The sequence below is a fragment of the Ammodytes marinus genome, assembly GCF_949987685.1.
Source record: "Ammodytes marinus genome assembly, chromosome: 5".
Classification (NCBI taxonomy): Eukaryota; Metazoa; Chordata; class Actinopteri; order Uranoscopiformes; family Ammodytidae; genus Ammodytes; species Ammodytes marinus.
Window position 1 is genome coordinate 18,826,411 of NC_137234.1, and position 18,251 is coordinate 18,844,661.

Here is an 18,251-nt window from a genome sequence, read left to right on the forward strand (position 1 = left end):
TAACGCTAACGCTAACTAAACCCAGCGGCATTCTCTCATTTCAGTCAGTGTTAGGAGGGATACGATAAAGGACATCACAGACATTCAACTAACAATGGGCCATAATTATTTAAAAAATATGACTACTTACATTTCGGACAGATGGTGTCTCAGTCTTCGTGCACACAGTCTCCTTCACAGTCCAGTAAAACAGCTTTAATCACACTTTTAGATTGCCAACATTTGCTACACAGCATAGGCTAGTGTAGACGGAAAGATAACCTTAATAGCACTGTGAGTCAAAATCATGGTCAAAAATCTGCATAAACAACAAGCCTGTCTGGACGTGTGCATCACTTTTAAGTGTCCTCTGGAAACACTTACGGAAGCACTTCCGTCGTGTTTTCGAAGCACTTCCGTCGTGTTTCGGGCTATTTGCAGCGTTTTTCTAAATGCTGCGCATGTGTTGTCAAATTTATGAAGATGTTTTCTTAATTTGCTTGCGTTTTGTCTTCTTGCATGTGTTTTCTGATGTTGCAGTGCCGTGAGCTCTCAGGGCCACCGTATTAACCAAATGTTTTAACAATAGACTACAGGAGATAAAGCACTACACATGCATTGTAGGCTATTCAATTAAATTTGTGTCAGCGAAACCGTGAGTGTTCTCTTTTACTTTACATAAAAATGAATGCAGAAAAGGCACACATTGCTTCATAAAAATTCACCAGAATGCAGGAAATTAAGTGTTTAATGCTCAAAAATTTCTGGGGGGGACCACCAGACCCCCACTTATAATATGTTTAATTAAAACCTGTCCTACGACTTTGCAATTCATGAATTTGTTTATTTTAATAAGATTTTTGATGTGTTATCACATTTTCCAATTGTCTTTTATTTCTGATTTATTATGAACAATATGTAAACTCACAGGACACTAGCAAAAATGAGTGGGTGGGGAGAGGACACGGTTTTGGATCCCTCGGTCAAAAAATCTCACTCCAAACTTTTTGTGAAACTTGGCAGCCCTGTAGATAGTATATAATATATATATATATATAATTAATTCAGTATCCCATCAGCATAGTGAAGTGTGTGGCAAAGTCTGAGAAAACAAAATCAATCAATGAAGAAGCTGTGTTGTGTGGTCAGAGTGGAGCTGGTTTTAACACAAAATCAATAGCGAGACTCCAGGATGTGTGATGTCGTAATGTTTTGTTTGTGTGTTGTTGGGTGGAATTCCCTTCCCATCCCCCGTTCAGCCCCCATGCAAGCACACAAGAAAAAGCAGAGAGGAGATTGTATTTTGTCATGTCTGTATTTTTGTCTCATTTTTCACAAAACATGTACAGGGGAAGGAAAAGCCTTTCAATAGAACCTGAGGTATTTTTGCGTCAAGCAGCCTAAGGTATCAGGATTTTCTTTTTAAAAACTCATCTAAATTCATCAGTGTTCTTAGATGCGTTGCTATTTACACAACATAGTAATAATAATAATAATAATAATAATAATAACAATTTTAGCAAATGGGACAGCCTGCATCATCTTTGTTACATACCATAAATAATTCTAACAACACTTTTTTTAAATATAGGGAGAAGGTTGAGGAGAAAGGAGGTTGCTTGAGCCTCGGGGGAGTCTTATTTGAACTTACTATAGCTACAGCAGCCCAAAGGTCTAAGGTCAACGGTCAGCAATCACCAGAGAGAAAAGATAATAGAGGGTCAAAAGGGAAAAAAACACATTTTACATTATAAATAAATTACCACCAGGAGAGCAACGTTTCAATTTCTTCAGCTCAAGATATGAGAATTTTTCCATTTCCATTTTGTTATGCTGTTTTTTAATCAAAGCTTTGGATAAATTAAGAAATAAGAGCAAAAGAAAGAAAGAAAGAAAGAAAGAAAGAAAGAAAGAAAGAAAGAAAGAAAGAAAGAAAGAAAAAAAGAAAGAAAAAGAAGCAAGAGAGCTTTACGGACATGCATTGTGCTGATGTACCAGCAGCTGTGTACACTGTGCTGGGCCTGGCTCACTGAAAGATCCCCTGAGAATGAACAAAAGGGTGTGTGTAGGGCGTAAGCTTAACATGTGTGAAAATAAGTGTAAGTGCATAAAGTATAGGGTTTGTGTGTGTGTTGGTTTCAGCTTTGGTGGGACGATGATGATGAACTAGTGCTGGCTCGGAGAGGACACACTGTACAAGTCTATACATCTCAAACTTGTGAAAGAGCATGTGTCTGTTTGAATATAGCTTTTTGATATTCAAGCCCTCATGAGATTGGCAGGACATGTTCAACTGTGTATGCGGGAGTGTGGGTGTCTACTTTGTCTTCCTCTGCACACAGTCAAAAACCTTTTAATGTAGACTTGAACACCTCAATGGTACAGAGCCCTGAAAGGGCAGAGAATTGACTTTTGCGAGATCACGCAATACAAAACGCTTTCATTTATGTCTCGTTTTCCATTGAGTAGTATTTAATGTCTATATTTGAGACCAATCTCTTCCCTCCGGGTCCTTTACAGGGCTCCGTAAAACGATTATTAATATATGAATACACACTAGAGACGAGACAAAACAGAGAAGGTGTCCCTAGAGACCTCACTTGTGGGCAGTCCGTACCGTTAACCAAAGGCTTTCGATGTATAATGTCGCCAGGGCGTGAAGGGTTACCACACTTGGTTATCAGAAAGCAGAAAAGTGCATTTCAAAGTCATACATCACTCTCTCTTTAAGAAAGGAACAGCACATATTGCTTGCTTGAATTTGTTGAATGTGTGTATTTGTTTGTGTGTGTGATCATAAATACAATACAGCAAATAATAATAATAATAATAATAATAATAATAATAATAATAATAATAATAATAATAACTCAAAAGAAAAAAAGAAAATAAATCCACAAAACATTATATTATTTCTCATTGCCAGAATGAACCAATACAATAAATTAAAACTATAACTGAACAAAAAAATTCAATAAGTAGTCCATTAAAATTGCTATATATATATTCATAATGTATATATAGTATTTGTCTGTCCGTAGTCAGCATTTCTGGTGCATGCTCAGTGGTGACCATAGGTGGTGACTGGGAGCAGTGGGAGTAGGGGTCCATTAGGGAGCTGAAGGGTCGTTAAAGCGAGACCCTGGCCACCATCCCAAAAGCCCAGTCCCATCACGCCGTTAACACTGGAAACAAGGGAGCCAAAGTCAGGAAAGACACACTGTGCTTTGGGGGGGGGGGGGGGGGGGGGGGGGGGGGGACACTGCCCATCGCTAGGAGTCTCTAGCTCACAGTCTTTTCAGCAGCAAAATGCTGAGGATCCTTCATTGTTTGGATACAGTACCGCCTTTAGATCAAGTCCTTGGGATCTCTCTGCCTTGTGCTGTGATGCGAAGAGACGGTGGCTGTAAGGGAGTCTGTTATTGGTGTTGACGTTGTTACTGGGATGTCACTGGGATTGGAGGGGGTGGGGGACGTAGCCGTGCAAGGTTCTGAGGCTTTCTGACACTTGGGGTGAAGCTTTTTAGGGACGAAACACAGGGCTTGGTTTAAATCACAAGCTATACACCCACTTAAGCACACTACATCTGCCCGCAGGCAAGTAGTTTGTGTCCGAAGTCAAAATAAGGATATTCTATATAGTAAGGATGCAACATGATACCTTCCCTAGGTAATTTCTTTTTTTTTATTTCTTTTTATATCCGTGACAGAGCTCAGAAAAATGTAAGAGTTTCAGTACCTACAGTCACCCCCTTTACCCCACATTCCCCCCCAGACTTTCCTTCTGATTTGTGCGAGAGTTCAGGATGGTTATGGACCGCTAAGCACCAAATCACAAGCTCTGTCTGTCCAGGTACGCATGCTAGCTCACTTGCTAACCTTTTCACATTAGCTTTCTGCATGTGCATCTATTTGTCCTTCTCTCAATTGGAGTCTTTAACACTGTCACAGCACAAAAAAAAATCCTCTTTTACTCCCCCGTCATATGTCCTCCTCTTGCACTCCCTCTAACCAGGTCCAATTTTTTGTTCCTCAAAAGGGACAGCTCTTAAATCATGTCCACTATCTGTCAGGAGACCTCGATGATCTCCATGCTCCCAGAGAAGCTGGACTGCTTCCCGATCTTCCCCAGTTCTTCTCGGGAGCGCGTCTCGGAGATGCCCTCCTCAAACTCCATCTGACAGCTGCGCCGCTTGAACTGCTTCTCTGATGCCGGCCCGCTGCTGTTAGCACTGTTGGACATGGTGACTGCGGAGGACGACATGGACTGTGGTGCTGAGGGCTTCTCCCGCTGGGCTTTGTCTCGTAACCGCACGCCTTCGCTGCACCCGAAAGCCACATACGCCGAGCTGCTCCCGAACCTCACCGACGACTCCTCTTCCCTTCCTCCTCCTCCTCTACCCAGCTCCATCTCTCCCTCCCCGCCCTCCTCTGCCCCAAAGTGCCAGGGGGCATCTGTGACGGGAGTGACGGGAGTGGTGGCCTGGACAGTGTCTCTGTGTTTGGTCCACATGGCCCCAGACCCCGCAGAGGGCTGGGACGGTAGTGACAGGAGCATGGTGCTCTTTAGGTTCTCGTCCATGCTGGGGCTCTTGCGGTCCAGGGACAGGCTGAGAGACTGTGGAGGTTGGTGTGGTTGGGAGTGGATGGGGGAAGTGCCAGAGCAGTGCTTGAGTTTCCTCCTGGGTCTGGATGATGAAGAACCAGACCGATGGACTCCTTCACTTCCTCCGAGCCCCAAACCTCCGATGCTGCCCCCGCTGCCGGGGGAGGGGAACGGTGAGTCAGAGGGGCTAGGGCTGTCTAGGACGGGAGACTGGGAGCAGACACCATTGGAGAGGCCTGTTCCGGGGCTGTCAAGCTTGCACAGCTTGGGGACGTCTTCAGAGTGTGTGGGCACCATGCTGGGGCAGCGCGGACTGGTAGGACAGTAGACAGACTTGATATCCAGGGAGAAAGAGCGCTTAAGCCTGTTAGTGTCCATGATCCTCTCTGCGGAGAGGTGTAGGCCGTTGAAGCCCTGCTGGAGGGAGGTGGGCGATGGCAGCTTGGGTTCTTGTGGCTCGGCCACAGACGAGTCATAGTTGCAGCGGTGACCGTTCATCTCGAAACCTGTGACTCCGTTAACCTCTGAGCTTTGTTTAGTGTTGTTTTCAGAGATCTTATCGTCAGAGGTTGAGGATAAAGCCTGGAGTAATCGCAGTTCCTTCTCGAACTCCAGAAGCTGACCCAGGAAGTTGAAGTTGGGGGATATGGACGGTCTTCGGTCCTTTACAAACCTGTAAGGAGGAAGAGAGTTGAAAAATATTAGTGATAAATAAAATAGCAGTTTCAATAAGATCATTCTTGTAAACTGTTTGAGTACTACTCTGTATTCAAGAGACTTACTGGGTAACTTTTGAAGGTCAGAATGATTGTATATTAACTAGTTGTAGGATGTCAGAGCTAAGCCTTTTGTACACAGTCTGTTCTATTTCACAATTTCACTTCTCACGACTGGGGTGGTGGGTATGATAAAATCAGCTAGCACTTCTTTCCACTGTGAGTTGCGTTTCTACTGGGGCTGACACCTTAGCTCAGCTGGTGGTGAATGGGAGGAGCAGGCATACCTGTATGCATCATCTGATGACAAGCCCATTGTCTTCATGATGTATGCAATGGCGATGGTAGCCGAACGTGAGATTCCAGCCAGGCAGTGCACAATGACTCTGCAGTTTGACACCTTAGCTTTGTCTGTTGGGGGGGAAACGGACCAGTATGAATACACATCTTCAGCACAAAGTGTCCTGAAACAATCAAAATCTATTCAAAGCAAAATGGCATTTCCTGAAGAATACATGGGGTCATCCGAACGATGTGTAATACCTGACGCTATTGTTACCTAAGCTGCATGTGAGCGTTTATAAACTGTGACAATGTAAGGATGTGCTGTATTGTATATCATGGCATTCTCTAACATATAACTTGAGATGAATTCACTTCCCTCAGCAATTATTGTGCTTTTTTTTACTGGAAATCTAACCTCCAATCCTCACACAATCCAACAACCTTCATTGTTTCATTCCATATTCCCTTCTCTTACCTATGAATTCATTAGTTCTGTCCAGCCAGGGAAGCAATTTCTCGCAGTAGTTGTCGTTAACTGGGATGCGCATGAAATGGCTCTCGCTGATAAAGTCTGGCTTGGGGCAGGTGTTGCTGGCATTCAGCACATAGGTGATACCATTCTGAGCCATCAGATCCTGTGGAGATAGAGATTAAAAAAAAATGTGTTCAAGGTTATAATTTGTTGCAATTTAACAATAACCAGCTAGTTATCTTGTCGATGACGGTGATCAAACAAGTGCAAAAGATGCAAAACAAAATCTACCTTGTTGAGGACGTCCTTCTGAGAGCCCAGGTAAAGGTGTGGCAGGATGCGAGTGGGCCCTACATTAGCCACAGGCAAGCAGGGCTGGGACAAGCTCATAGGTAGAGCAGTGGCAGGTTTCCCCTCACACAGGCCAGGGAAACAGGAGGAGAACGCAGCAAAACCTCCTGCAGAAAAAGAAGGGAGGGAGAGGAACCGGTTAGGTACACTAATGGCTTTCTACAAAACACTCACACATCACACTGGGAGCCCTGCAAAGACTCCCAGCGAGAACATTGCACCACCAGTAGCAGAGCACACAAGCGCTCTACGGACTTTCAGAGTTGAATCGGGGCTACAATGTCTGTGTCGTGCTTAGTGCAACAGAAGCAGAAAAGAGGGCTCTCTGTGCTTCTGTGTGCACAAGTTAGGTTAACTGCTGGGCAGCCAGGAATGTGTGTGTCTGGCCCTTTAAGAGGCAGGCCGCTCCACTTTTGGCATATGTGTATGTGTGTGTGTGCGGCTCTGTTTCCTGCATGAGCTCATGTCCTGTAGCAGAGCATTGCGTCAGGCTGGTGGAATGAGAGAGGCCACAGGTGCAGGGCCAGGACAGAGGCCCAGTAACATACCCCTGACAACAGCACACACACACACACACACACACACACACGCATGGACACACACACACACACGCATGGAGACACACACACACACGCATGGAGACACACACACACACGCATGGAGACACACACACACACACAAGCATGGACACACACACACACACACACACACACACACACACACACACACACACACACACACACACACATAAAAAAAAACAGATTCACTCCAAGAAGACACAATCTGAAGATATGATCAAATAATCTTGCATTCAACATATGCTTAATATTCATTCCCTATACACACATAAATACCCACATTCATCATTACTCTGCAGTACTGCGGTTGTATAACTACAGGGTGGGGGCCAACGAGAGGAACTAGGGCTGAGGTGTGTGTGTGTGTGTGTGTGTGTGTGTGTTGAGGAGTGGGTAATGACCTCTGAAGAGTGTGTAGAAGGGAGGGGAGCGCTTTAAGGAAACCATGAGCCCCAGAAAGGAGATTAGAACCTAATCTAGGTTCAGCCGTGCCTGTCCCAATCTTGGATGTAGTGCAAACACACACACACACACACACACACACACACACACACACACACACACACACACACACACACACACACACACACACACACACACACACACACACACACACACACACACACACACACACACACACACACACACACACACGCTCTCAGAGTGAGAGTGAGTGAGTGAGTGAGACATGACATCACTGTTTTAAAGTAGCACACACAGCAAAGTGCAAGCAGGACATTGCCTTCCGTTGTAACACACACCCAGCTGCGCTACTCATGTAGCAACGGCTGGCCAACAAACACAAAGCACACAGTGTCAGCAGCATGGACTGTGTACTCAACAGATAGGAGATCTAAAAGGCTGCAAAATAAAGTTGTGCAAACAGTCGGAGGACAGCAACTTTGGTGTTTTGGGTTTTTTTCACAACTCCACAGCAATCTAAAGGCTATGTCCATCTTCATGACCTAATTCTGGCTTACCCTGTCCCTTTAAGAGCAAAGTGAAGAAGGGTTGTCTGTTTCCAGCTATTAATGGCAACCGGCGGAGCAATGACATCAGCGCTCCGCGTTGGGGGTGGGGGTGGGGGGGGGGGGGGGGGGGTGTTGGAGTGGAGTGGAGTGGAGGGAAGGATAGATTTGTGTGGTTGCAGAAAGAGAGATCAAATAACAAGATAGCATGTCTCTATGATCTAAACCTTTTGGGCTTCTTTGGAGTAGACTAAACAGCCATTTGTAATTCACAGTTTGTCTTTAGACTGCGCTGGCAGCCTGGCACTATATCATTTCCACCAGCAGCCTCTTTCTAGTGATCCTTGGGGCGGTGCTACAGTCTCACTAATTGATAAAACAGAGGGAGGAAGGGAAGTTCTTTGAAGGGTTTCTTCCTGGTTTCTCAGTTCCCAAGCTGCTGGAGTGGAGCTTATGGACGCACGCACGCACGCACGCACGCACGCACGCACGCACGCACACAAACACACACAAAGAAAAATAAATGGTGCTACATATAGCCCCCACCACAGAAATATGCTGTATCTGTGTGAGGAAGCGGTCTGTTCGTTTAATCAACAGGAAGAGCCTCACGTCACACAGCAACCATTTCCCTTTCTATGCGAGGACATTGTTAGAGAGTTGTTAGACGGACAGAAGACAGGACATTCCACACAGTGGAGACAGTGTTTGTGTGTTTGTGTGTGTGTGTGAGTGTGTTTAACAATGAAGAGAAAGTGTGTATATAGGGAAGTGAACACATGAATGAAAACACTCTTCTAAAAATATTCTCGTCTTTTGATCCTGTTTGCGTCTGGATTAATTATTACAGCCGTGATTCCTGTAGCTGACCTCATCTGGTGTTAAATAAACACCGAAACGGAAGGAAATTTGGCGAGCCGGAGTGAGTAAAGGGGGTTACTGGCATTGTGGGAGACTGAAGTCAGAGATAAGAGACCAGTGTGCCTGCCTGCTTTTTAAGGGCTATTACATTACAGTGACATTACGTCAACGCAATTACAAACACCTTCCTTGTAGTCAAAGCGTTACAAGGCCGGCGCTAATGGACGTTCGTCACACAGGAGATAACGTGTTATTGTCACCTTGTCACCTGACCCCCACTCAACTTAAAGTTGCCATGACGACAAGGAAGGGCAGTGATGTTGACGACAGTTGGCTCACCGCGTCCCCATGAGTGCTGTCAAGTTTGAATAAAGCACACACACCGAAGGGCACATGAACAAAGTGACACACGCACAACAGCGAGCACCAAATAACCAAAAGAGACATGGCCTCACATTCTCCAAAAGACAACGATGACACATCCATCCATTCCAATTGAAGCACACAAAGCATACACATAAACACACTGTACACTCACACTGAGGTCACTGAAAATACCCTGTGACACACCACAGACAGCCCAGCTGTCTGTGAAGATGACATCAGAAAGTCAACTGGGAGAGATGAGTTCACCTTCAACCGAAGCATGATAATCAGCAGAGACTAACACACATTAAACTCAAGAGATAAAACCTTGTTTCAAATATTTATCAAGATCTGGCTTCATGATTTGTCTCAGGATATACCCTACTCTAACGTTTCATTTGAAAATGACAGGAACACATTTTCTGAATAGGCGGCATTTTCAGTAACAGACTGAAGAGATGATATCATGCCACACAGATGTATCTTTTTTTGTCCGTTATCGGTGACCACATCATCTCTTGCACAGCGCTACATCACGTGTCTTTAAGCTCTGGAAAATTCACTTGGGCAGGATGTAACTGACCCAGTTCTAAACACCGGTAAAAAAATTAAATAATAAAATGTTCGGGTAGAAAGAAAACATACAAGTGGGAAAGAGGGCCCTGTGTCGCCATCGGCAACGCTAGCCAGCAGTGACTTCCTTTTTCCGTTTTCCTCTGCCCACTTCAACACTTATGCAACTGCTTATTTTCCTCTCTTTGGCCTGTCAGAGCCGAGCACTCAGGCCTCCTTTGTTCGCTGCTAGTGAGTGGTGGTCCCCGTCCTCATCAGTCATTTCCTACAACTCACTTAATATTCACATTTCCATTTTTACAGACGCAGCTTATTATCCAACAGAGATAAAAAGTGTATGTTTGAGCAAAATATATTTGGTTAAAAAGTCTGTCTGTTTGGGGGCTGTGCTGCTTCTGTGTGTGCTGAAAGATGAATAGAAGTGGAATCCTAGAGATATTGACTGAAAGCACAGAGACACACAGCACACCTGCCTGGCTCCTCTGGTTAATGGGAGCTCTGCTGCTACATCACTGCTGTTGGTACAATTGACTGCATCGTCAATACAAGCTCAACCCCCACTCCCCTCCTCCCCTTTTTGACTCTGTGTGTTACAGTCTCTGTGTAGCTTTCAGTTGCCCTCTTTAACTTGTCTGTTAATGGAGACACACACACACACACACACACACACATACACACACAAAAAGCGCCTGGGGGCATTGATCTGCCTGAATGAGTACCCTGCACCCCTCTCCTCTGTGGTTCATATCGGGGGAGACATGACGCCATCCTCGGTGCCCCTCCAGCTGTCCCCTCCACTATGAGAGAACATTTGCATCTCAATGTAACACCCCCTCCCCATCCCTCACCCTCCAAACATGACATCATTGCACACATGTCCCACTCAGCCCCACAAAGGCTGCTGCAGAAGCGAATGGGAGTGTGTCTGTTTTAGGAGGGGGGGAGGGGGGTTAGCGCGGGCCAAATCTGTCAGAAATGTGTAGATTGACAGACCATAGATGAGGTAGTAGGATGACATCATCGCATATCACGCCGAGCACTGGTTAATGACGCCCGGGAGTGACTGTAAAGATCCACATGTCATCCTGGCTGATGGTTAAACTGTTTATTGTTCCTCTATCTATAGTATAGTAGGCAGATAGCGGGATCAAAAGCCGTTGCAGCAGTGCCGTGTTATTGCAATACATAGGGCCATAAACCCTCCTGTAACTCGGCCTGCGTTCACAAGTCTATCTGCACAGAGACGTGTTGAAGTGACTCAAAATAACCTTTGACAGACACCAGTCTATTTTCAACTGCTGATGGCAAACGTGTGTGTGTTTCTTCTTTGCTTGCTCTCTCTGAGCTTACGAGTTTGACACTTCCAGCAAAAAAACCTGGTGGAGAGGACAGGACAGGCACACACACACACACACAAAGAAACACGCACCTCATAGTGAGAAGTGTGGCAGGTGTGGAGGGCTGCTGTGCTGACCGCTATGAACCGGCTTTCTGTTATGCCTGGATACAGCATACAGCACCTACATTTGCATACAAACTTTATACTCCTATATCCTTGGATATTTACAGCCAAAAGAGATCCAACTATTAAACTAGCAAATTCATTTTGATGGACATGTTCTTTGCAGTGTGCACGTAAGCGTGCTGGTGAATAAAAAAAGGATTAGTTTCCACAGCACCAGAGCTCTGAATTGCCTCATCGCTCTGTGTGAAAGGTGTTATGTTAAACACCTGCAGTGCAAACTGCACACATGTTGATAACATAATCTCCACAAGACACCATTCTGCTGAGAGAGCGAGCGAGCAGGAGGGAGAGAAAAGCAGAGAGCAGAGGAGAAGAAAGAGAACGAGAAAGAGCCTTTGTGATAGTTTTACATCTCAATGACCGCAGGCTGAGAGAGCATGAGCACTATGTCATACCCTGGGTCACGGCTCCCCCTCCAGACCTTTTTTTTCCTCTCCTCCCTTTTACTCTTCATCGCTTCTGGTCTCCATAATGTCATCCTCTTAATCCCCCTTCTTCCCTTTCTGTCTCTCTGAACACATTAACTGAGCAAAACAAAAAGGTGAGAAAACAATTAGCAGGTTTGGCTGGGCCTGCACGTTGTATTCTTTCAGCCTGTTGTAGCAGTAAATCTTACTATTGCTCCGATTCACATCCTTAAAATTCAATTCACATCTAGCTCTCCTTTGCAGCATGCCTGGACTGGAATACCTCAATACCTGTGAGTCTATTCTGCCATTTGTAGTCATCCTTGGTGCACAAACCAGGGGCTTTCCCTGCAACAACATATTCACTACAGTATACAGCAGTGGTGTATGTTATGGTCAAATCCAGAACAATTTGGGAATATATTAGAATATACCAATATTTAATATTCCATATACATTCTTTGCATTTCCCTAAGTATGATAGCTCTGTAGCACGCACACACACACACACACACACACACACACAGCTCACACACACAGCTCACATCAGTTCTCCTGCAAAGTCCAGGTGGATACACACCTCGTAGCTCTCTCCCCTGCTTCATTCGGCGGACCCTGATCTTCAGCCTCATGTCTGTGTCCTGCAGGTCCGGCCAAAAACAGTCCTCCGCGGGGGCAATCACCACATCCAGAGGCATCCCTCAGAATACACTCTGTCACATGCGCGCGCACACACACTCGGGTGGAAATGTTCAGGGGCTCCTTCCTTCAGGGATGAAGCGAGCCCCTAGCCGCTCAAGAATGTCAGAACAAACAAACTGGCTTTTTCTCCTCAGGGGGGCTAACTAAGGTGAGCCCAGTGTGAGAATCCCAGGTACAGCCAAAACTCCGTCTGCTGCTCAAGTCCACTTCAGGGCCAAGTTGGCTGTTCCCGTGTCCAGGCGCTGACCCACGGAGAACAAAACCCAGCACAACGAAAAACTAGTCCAAAATGTCTGTGGACGAGCTCCTCAAGTCCAACTATGGCCCAAATCCCATGCAAGGACCACAAAAAAATCCTAAAATGCTCCTGCGTCAATATTTAACCATTCTATGGTTTTGTGAAGAATGGTCGCTCCGACAAAGGGCAAGAGGACTAACGAAAGTGAGTAGCCTGTTACGCCTGTATGTATAAGCCAGCTGAAATTTGCCTGCAGCTGCTTTTACAGCGCGTCCGTGTGTCTCTCTGAGCGCTCTCTCTGTCTCTGTTAGTCCACAGCCAGAAGAGCAGCCCACTATTGTTGTGCTGCTCCACTCTCCCCGTCTCTCATTCGCTCAGACGCTGGCTTACACTCCTCCCTCTCCTTACCTCCTCCCTTCTCTCTTTCTCTCTCTGTGCAAAGAGGATGACAGAGCTGCACTCTCTCCTCGAGCTCTGGGGGTGAATGAGCTCACTTGCCGTGAGCTCAGACTCTTCCCTCCCTCCCTCCCTCCCTCCCTCCCCCCACCTCCTCCGCTACCTCCCTCCCTCCCCCCACCTCCTCCGCTACCTCCCTCTGCACCCTCCCCTCTCTTGTGGAGCCAGAGCTCCGTCATAGCTAATGTCTAAGGCATGTAACCACATTCCTTACTCACCCAACAAATATGCGTCCACCTCAGGGGCCTAGCCGTGCTGCAGGCCTCTATCAGGGAAGGATAGAAGCTAAGACACAGTTACAAGACAGAAAAGTCTCTGTTTTGTTGCTCACAGTGAAGAGAGAAACATGACGGGCTTCTAGAATGAGGCCCATGTTGAAGTGCAGCTCAGTGTGCCTCTGAATATGAAATATAATGAATACATGAGTTTCACAATTGTGCTTTTCCAATGTTTTATTTTGTTTCCATAATACAATTGTATTAGATACTGAAGATGATTTTTAAAAATGTATCCAAATATTCTGTACATTTGGCCCTCTCCTACTCTGCCCCTTCAACCTGGAACAAGCTTCAGCCGGAACTATAGCTCTCTAGTTTGATTCCCCTAGGGGATTTTAAACTTATTTTAAAAAATCTGGAGAGGTCTTTTTTGGGTGTTTGTACTTGCAACCTCTGATTACTGTGTGCAATTGCACTTTAACTCTGTAGTGTTTTATGATGTTTTTCTTTATTGATACTCTCAGTTCTGTCCTGTCTGTGTTGAACTTTTCGTATATAAATAAAGGTGAAATATTAAAAAGAAATTGATAAAGCTATACAATATATCAGTATGCAGCGGCTGAATAACCAGATTGGGTCGATTGCCTTAAATGTACAGCAGTTGCATAGTGCGAGGGGGGGGGGGAGAGATTAATACCGTGTCAGTGTGTTGAAAGCTGATTTGTCTCTGAAGGTGAGGGGAATGCATGTTTCCTGCACTGGTTCATGTCGAACGTGCCTGTGTTTGGACACTGTGTTCTGGTGTAAAGGTGGAGAAGAGAGAGAGTCTGTGAAGCAATAGAGAAGGGAGGAGTAGGGAACAAGAAAAGAAAAGACAATAGAGGAAGGGAAGACTAGAGGTGATGAGAAGACCAAACAAGCTTGTGGTCGGCAGCAATTGTCCGTTTGACAGGCCACAGACTCCTGGTACTTTACTATGGAATGACAAACACGTAGGCCACAAGTCCGGCTATGGAAACAAAGCAGCACAGGACTTAACACAACCGCTGAAGGAACTTGAATGTTGAATGAACGTTCACTAATTATCATGCAGGAACAGCTGTTTTTAAATACATTTTATAGCCCCAAAAACGCAAAAAGGTGCAAATATCATAGGACACCAATTTATATAGGTTCGTTGCAGATGCCACTTCATGTCATTGGTAAAAAAAAAAAAAAAAAAAAAAAGTAAATTTATAACACAAATTCCTTAAAACAGAAGCTGCCAAGAGTATAGGCTAGTCAAATGTCCTGTCTGACTGCCTGTTCTATCTCAGGCTGAGACATCATTGTATACTGATTACATTCAAAAGCGGGTCAGATGGGCCTCACATACATTAGGTCATCGCCGCAACGAGCCCCAGCTCCAAAAAAAGGCAAATACGCTTATACAAGATGTCTAGTTACGGGGGCCAGCTGCATTGCTGACTGACCTCATCTCATCACTGTAGACCCCTGAATGATCACACACGGGTGAAAACAGCCTTACGTCACCCTCTGTTCTACTGCGGGTCACCGAGAGAGGGAGCAGGAGAGGAAATAGGTCATTTTGGTGATGATGAGCTTTGTGAAAAATGCAGACTCTGGTTTTTTGGGAGGAACCAAGAACAAACACACGTTCATTACAATCACACACAGACACACAAGTAGGTGATCGCACACATGTGCACACATACTTATTTCCTCTTCTGCAGCTTGTTGGAGCAGGTGTGGCACTCAGTCCAGGGTGGTCAACTGGGGTCAACTACACTTCAAACGCACCGATCTTCACCCCGGTTTGAATACACACCTCGGTTTGGTTGTTCTGTCTGTGTGGCTCCAAGCCATAAAACAAGCTTTTTGAAACACGTGTCTCCCTACCACTGGCAAACCCTTATAGCAGCTGAAGCCAGCAGCAACAAGAGAAAGTAGCAGCTGATGCTTTCTAATTGTCAAACTCTTTTAAGTTCCCAAAGCAAACACCATGCGATCACTCTCTTTACGCCCCCATCCTCCTCTAGTCCTCAGCAGGGTAACAAGGCTCAGAATAGTAGGTGTGTTAATTAGAGGATTACAGCCAAGACGCTATAAATGACAGCCAGGCCTTCTTTATTGACTGCACATGTGTGCCCTGGCTGCAGCGACAGAAATAGGTAGGACGGTCACTCCGGGCACCCCCCTCCTCTGACATCTCTTAGATTTAGAGTGTGCTTTTAATGGTAGAGGGCTTGTTACTGGGACAACGCAAGGTTTACACACACAAACACACGCACACATAGAGAGCAGCAAAAACAGACCAGGAGGGAAGTGGAGATGAGTGTGAGATAGTGGTGTGGGATAAAAAGAGAGAAGGTGTGTGAAGGCCAAAGGGCTTAGAGACCAGAACAACATGGCACAGCCACTTTGCACTAGGAAAGCCGAGGTGTGTTGTGAAAAGCGCAAACAGTAACTAAATGTTAGACACACCAGATTATTGAAGAATTTGACTTATTTTTAGTTGTATGACTGATGTTCTGTATTCATATGATGTGTTTAAGAGCTTAAATAATGTATTGTATTTCTGTTTCACCCCTGCACACTGCTCAACATGCATTGGGTACAAATAACTTTATTGATTACCTTCAGTTGAATTTAGTTTCTAAGAATAGAAATTGATTTGCAACATTGTTGGATCTGATCCAGTTTTCAGGAAACTGAGCCGTAAATGAACAATGCACAAATCTATCTAGATTTATATTCTATGTAAAATAGAAAAAAGCTAATCTGGGTTACTTTGCACTAACATTGTATTAAATTAATTAAATATTTTTTCATCAAACATATTGACCCCCATCCCTCCCCTGTGAGACAGGCAGCGACAGGAGTGCCATCCTACACCACATATCATCTGTCAGGATATCACAGGAAAAAGAGACGTCATTCTCCGGATAGGGCAGGTTAGGGTGATGAAGACTGTGAGTTAGTGTGGGCAAGAGTTCATCTTTGTGTGCATGTATGTGTGTGTGTTACAACCATGCACACTGGAGGAACAGGGCAAGGTGAGAGGACAGCACACAGAGAGGACATTGCTGCAGGGATCCGGGATGGAGTAGACAGTTATTTGCTCCAAATTGTGTAAACATAAGCACATGTGCCCGTGCACAGGTGTGTGTGTGTGTGTATGTGTCTGTCTGTGTGTGTGTGTGTGTGTGTGTGTGTGTGTGTGTGTGTGTGTGTGTGTGTGTGTGTGTGTGTTGATAGTGCTGGTTGTCAAGGGATCAGTAACAAGGCTGCTCTTGCAGTGATGTAATGCCTACAGGAGAACACAGCTGCCATGCCTGGGGGGTGAGGTAGTCACCAGGGGAGGGAGAGGGGAGGATAGATGGAAGATGGAGCAATTGAGGGTGGGGGGTGGTGCTGTAGGAGCTAGGGGGTGCTGGGGGTGTTGGAATCCCTAGGGAGATGGTAGCTGAAATGATGTCATATCGCAAAGAGACATCAGTGGTGCATTGCTATGAGCGCGTGTGCGTTTTAGGGGCTTCAATATTCTAAGGCAAGCCAATTTATTCTTCGAGTTGATATTTCTTGATCTAAAGAGAGAAACTTATTTAATTTAATTCTAAATTTAATTAAATCAAGCTTAATTAATTAATTAAACTGTTTGGCATATTTTTGGTAAATAAGAAAATAAAACAACAAAAAAATGCATAGCCCAAAAATAATGAAAAAAATAAAATGGGTTTGGTTTCAGGACTGAAACTCAGTTATCGTTCACCGAAACCAGTGTACTGTGTATGTAATTTTAGCCATGTGCCTGCCAACGCACATTTATTAGAACTCCCTTCTACATCTTACGACGCTATTTTTAGTTGGATAAAGGGGGGCTGATAACATCCAGGACAAAGGCTTAGGAGGCTAAGACTACGCACAAACCAGACTAGGATGGAGTGCTTCTTAGATGCAAGGAACAGGCTGGAGGAGGGGGAACGAGATTAAAGGTGCCCTGATGCACTAAACCTGGTCATGTGTGTGCTCATGCAGGAGGTAGTTTCATCTCTATCTGTGCAGCCTGGGGGGAGGCCTGCTCTCATCAGTCATGCAGCAGACCCCGTGCCCTCCAAACAACTTAACCCCCTGGAGGAGCTCGGCACCCGCGGCTACTGCACCATTAAATCTAACTCACTGGCAACAAATTATATTACACACACACACACACACACACACACACACACACACACACACACACACACACACACACACACACACACACACACACACACACACACACACACACACACACACACACACACACACACACACACACACACACACACACACACACACACACACACACACACACACACACACACACACACACACACACACACACACACACACACACACACACAGTAGAGTAGAGGGAAAGCTATCAAACACACCAAGGGGGGCTTTCGGGACCAGACGGGCCCTCATACACCAGATGAACTACTTAAAAATCCCAGTTGGAGATGTGCAGCGGTGTGTGTGTGTATGAAGAAAAAAAGGGGGGTACTGTACGGCCTTATTATGAAATGCCACTGTAGGCATGTGCATAGTATGTTTGCATGAATATAAAGCCTGTGCATTCCCTTTGTGTAAAAGTGTGAGTGCATATAATGAAGAGAGTGAGACGGCTCACATCTGCTGGTTGTATGTAGAGGAGTAATGCATGAGCGTGTGAAAATAAAGGGTTGGATATGTGCTGGAACCATGCACATCAGTCCGCAGGAATGAAAAGATGAAGAATGTGTGCGTATGTGTGTTTGGGCTCGTCCGATTTCCCCAGAGGCGAGTCCATCTACACAGGTTCACTTGAGCATTACGGATGGTTATTTCATTCTAAATGCAAATGGGCCGAGCTGAGACGCACAGGGTTTCCTTTCAGCACTTGAAGCCAATGATGCACTGATAACA

At 45.3% G+C, this 18,251-nt stretch overlaps 1 protein-coding gene across 2 annotated transcripts in view; it reads right to left on the minus strand.

Annotated features, from left to right (window-relative positions):
* Positions 1-1,301: 1,301 nt before the first annotated feature.
* The window catches only part of dusp8a (dual specificity phosphatase 8a), a 44,632-nt gene continuing 27,682 nt past the window's right edge, over positions 1,302-18,251 (minus strand). Inside the window, exons 1-5 of one of the 2 annotated variants that reach the window (XM_080027588.1) lie at positions 12,268-12,982; positions 6,350-6,516; positions 6,062-6,221; positions 5,589-5,712; positions 1,302-5,258 (exon numbers count right to left, since the gene is read on the minus strand). In XM_080027588.1, coding sequence (XP_079883714.1) covers positions 4,049-5,258; positions 5,589-5,712; positions 6,062-6,221; positions 6,350-6,516; positions 12,268-12,385 — 1,779 coding nt within the window. In that variant the 5' untranslated portion in view covers positions 12,386-12,982 and the 3' untranslated portion in view covers positions 1,302-4,048. Of the gene's footprint in view, positions 5,259-5,588; positions 5,713-6,061; positions 6,222-6,349; positions 6,517-12,267; positions 12,983-18,251 lie in introns of those variants that run through there. The other variant, XM_080027587.1, reaches the window with a different exon arrangement.